Source organism: Sinocyclocheilus anshuiensis, unplaced genomic scaffold (assembly GCF_001515605.1).
Source record: "Sinocyclocheilus anshuiensis isolate Anshui unplaced genomic scaffold, SAMN03320099.WGS_v1.1 scaffold6, whole genome shotgun sequence".
NCBI lineage: Eukaryota > Metazoa > Chordata > Actinopteri > Cypriniformes > Cyprinidae > Sinocyclocheilus > Sinocyclocheilus anshuiensis.
The window spans coordinates 1,757,383-1,760,401 of record NW_015547668.1 but is presented as its reverse complement, the minus strand read 5'-3'; the positions used below and the strand labels follow the sequence as shown (position 1 = coordinate 1,760,401).

Below are 3,019 nucleotides of genomic sequence, written 5' to 3'. Positions count from 1 at the left end.
AACCAGCAGTTCAATTCCAGGCTGCAGCAATGTCACATTGTGCAGAGGACTCGTCTGGTTCCTGTGGTCTGTGGTAATTTAAGTATCTGATCTGGAAATTAGTATGACACAAGTTTGGCCGAGCCTCCCAATAGTTTGGACAGTTTTGATGCCACAAACTGTGAATATACACTACCATTCAAAAGTTTGGAAGATTTTTACTGAGTAGTCTAAAAATAGTCTAGTTACATCCTAGTTTTATTCAACAAGGATGTATTTAGTGACTTTTGATGTTGTTACAAAACATTTCTGTTTCAAATAATTGCTGTTCTTTTGAACATTCTATTCATCAAAGAATCATGAAAAATCTAAGAATCCTGTATCACGGTTTCCACTAAAATTATTAAGCAGCATAACTGTTTTTAACAATGATATAAATAATACATGCTTCTTGAGCAGCAAATCAGCATGTTAGAATGATTTCTGAAGGATCATGTGAATGATGCTGAAAATTCAGCTTTGCATCACAGGAATACATTACATTTTATTCAAATAGAAAACGGTTATTTTAAATTGTAATAATATTTCACAACGTTACTTTTTTCACTCTATTTTTTATCAAATGAATGCAGCCTTGGTAAGCATAAGAGACTTTTTCAAAAACATTTTAAAAATCTTACAGAAACCTTTGAACAGTACTGTATTTTATGTTTTTGTCATTGTCACTTCAGACATGGTGAGGAAAAAGCCTTTTGTCTATTTTTTCCCCCCAACATTTCAAAAACTCGTGACTTTTTAATCCTCATTGTTTAACGGTGCCATTTTTAAATAGTGGGTAGAAGTTCGTTTTTTGTAACTTGAATGTATGGGGCTTCCAGTTATTTTTAGCTGTACAAAAATAGTCTGTTATGCTGCTTAATGTTGCAAACTGGTATTTGTTATCATATTATATTATTTGAATGTATTATTGTAATCATTACACTGGTTTGTAGGTCAAATAGTTTTACCGTTTACTGCTTCTTTTTAGCTATAGTGACTGTATGAATGAAGTTTCACACATTCAGAGGAAATCCAACACTTATGCACTGAAACTGGATAAATAGTTTTTTTGACAGTGTTGTAAAATAGCTGATATACATACATCTGTGATGAGCAGCATAACTATTCAGAAAGGAAATTCTATTTGAACTGGGCTAATAAGGGGTCTGGTGTTATTATAATGATTTTTCTTAATATGTCCCACTGTCCTTTAGGTCATGTTTGAGACATACCAGTTTGCAGGTGTTTACATCGCCATCCAGGCTGTTCTTACACTTTATGCTCAAGGTGAGTTATCCGATGTTTATCCACAAACATTTTATTGTAGCTAGTGTGTCAACTATCAGTGTGTCACTTATTTCAGACGTTGTATCAGTATTTGTGTGTTGTGCTACACCCAGGCCTGTTGACAGGGGTGGTGGTGGATTCAGGCGATGGCGTCACCCATATTTGTCCTGTGTATGAGGGCTTCTCTCTGCCCCATCTTACAAGGAGACTGGACATTGCAGGACGGGACATTACACGCTATCTCATTAAGGTACACAATATTTCAGTTAACATGCTTCAGCATCTTGTTTAAAATAATGTTATTCTTAAGTATCTAATTTAACTTCGTTTTGATTTCCTCATTTGACGCGTCAGACCTTAGATGTCCCACATTACCCTAAATTGCCCTATTTACACATTAAAGCAAACCTTTTGTATTATTCAGTCCTAGGGGCCACATTTTTGTGTTTGAAATTGCAAAATGCAGGGTCGTGGAATGAAATGGGAAAAAAAAACATGATATAGAGTGGGGGAACTATGATTTTCCTATTGGGTTTTATAATGGGGTTTTTCAATTTATGAGTAAAATAAAGCCTGTGGTAAACATAACTTGACGATACTTTTACGTTTTGTTCTAAAATGTAAATGACACGCATCCATACCATATTTTGAAGCTGTTCGTTTTTGAAAACGTATGTTTTTAATAAGTAACTAGATAAGAATGTTTTGGATGTGAGTGTGTGCTGTTTACTTTGTAGAAGAAAACGTAAAAGTATCGTCAAGTTATGTTTACCACATAAATTGAAAAGTGTCATTATAAAACCCCATAGGAAAATCTCGAAAGGAGCCCACGGCAAATTACTCTTCCGGTTTCTGACGTCATAGTTCCCCCTCTCAATAGAGACATGCTTTTTAAGAGTTTAAAGGGATCGTTCACCCAAAAATGAAAACTCTGTCATTGTTACCTCACCTTTAAGTCATTTCAAACCTGTATGCATTTGTTTCCTCTGTACAACATGAATGAAGATATTTTGAAGAATGTTGGTAACCAAACAATGTATGGACAAAAAATACAATGGAACACTGCAAAAAATGCTTTTCTAGCTTAGATCTTTTGTCTTGTTTCCAGCCAAAATATCTAAAAATTCTTAAATCAAGAAGGATTTTCTAGACAAGTAATAATTATTGTCTTGTTTTCAGAAAAAACAAGTCAAAATTAAGTGAGTTTTTGCTTGAAACAAGCAAAATAATGTGCCAATGGGGTAAGAAAAATAATATTGTTTCAAACAGAAAACAAGATTATTTTTCTTACCCCATTGGCAGATTATTTTGCTTGTTTCAAGCAAAAACTCGATTGAATTCGACTTTTCTGAAAACAAGACAATAATTTTTACTTGTCTAGAAAATCCTTCTTGATTTAAGAATTTTTTGATATTTTGGCTGGAAACAAGACAAAAGATCTAAGCTAGAAAAGCATTTTTTGCAGTGAAGTCAATGGGAACCAAAACTGTTTGGCTACCATCAATTAGGGATATGCCGGTATCAAATTTTCATGTTGCGATTAATTGCTAATGTTTTTATCACGGTATTATCACAATATTGAAATTTAGTTAAAAAAAGTGCTGTCATAATACAGTATAACAGGTTTAATAACTTTTTTCTTATAACAAAAATAACTGAACATTTAAATGCAATAAAGCAATACAGAAAAATGTATAAAGTTAAAAGTTTTACA

At 33.2% G+C, this 3,019-nt stretch overlaps 1 protein-coding gene across 1 annotated transcript in view; it reads left to right on the top strand.

Annotated features, from left to right (window-relative positions):
• The window catches only part of LOC107702694 (actin-related protein 2-B), an 18,279-nt gene that overhangs the window by 6,641 nt on the left and 8,619 nt on the right, over positions 1-3,019 (top strand). Inside the window, exons 4-5 of the mRNA XM_016505091.1 lie at positions 1,233-1,305; positions 1,419-1,555. Coding sequence (XP_016360577.1) covers positions 1,233-1,305; positions 1,419-1,555 — 210 coding nt within the window. The remainder of the gene's footprint in view (positions 1-1,232; positions 1,306-1,418; positions 1,556-3,019) is intronic.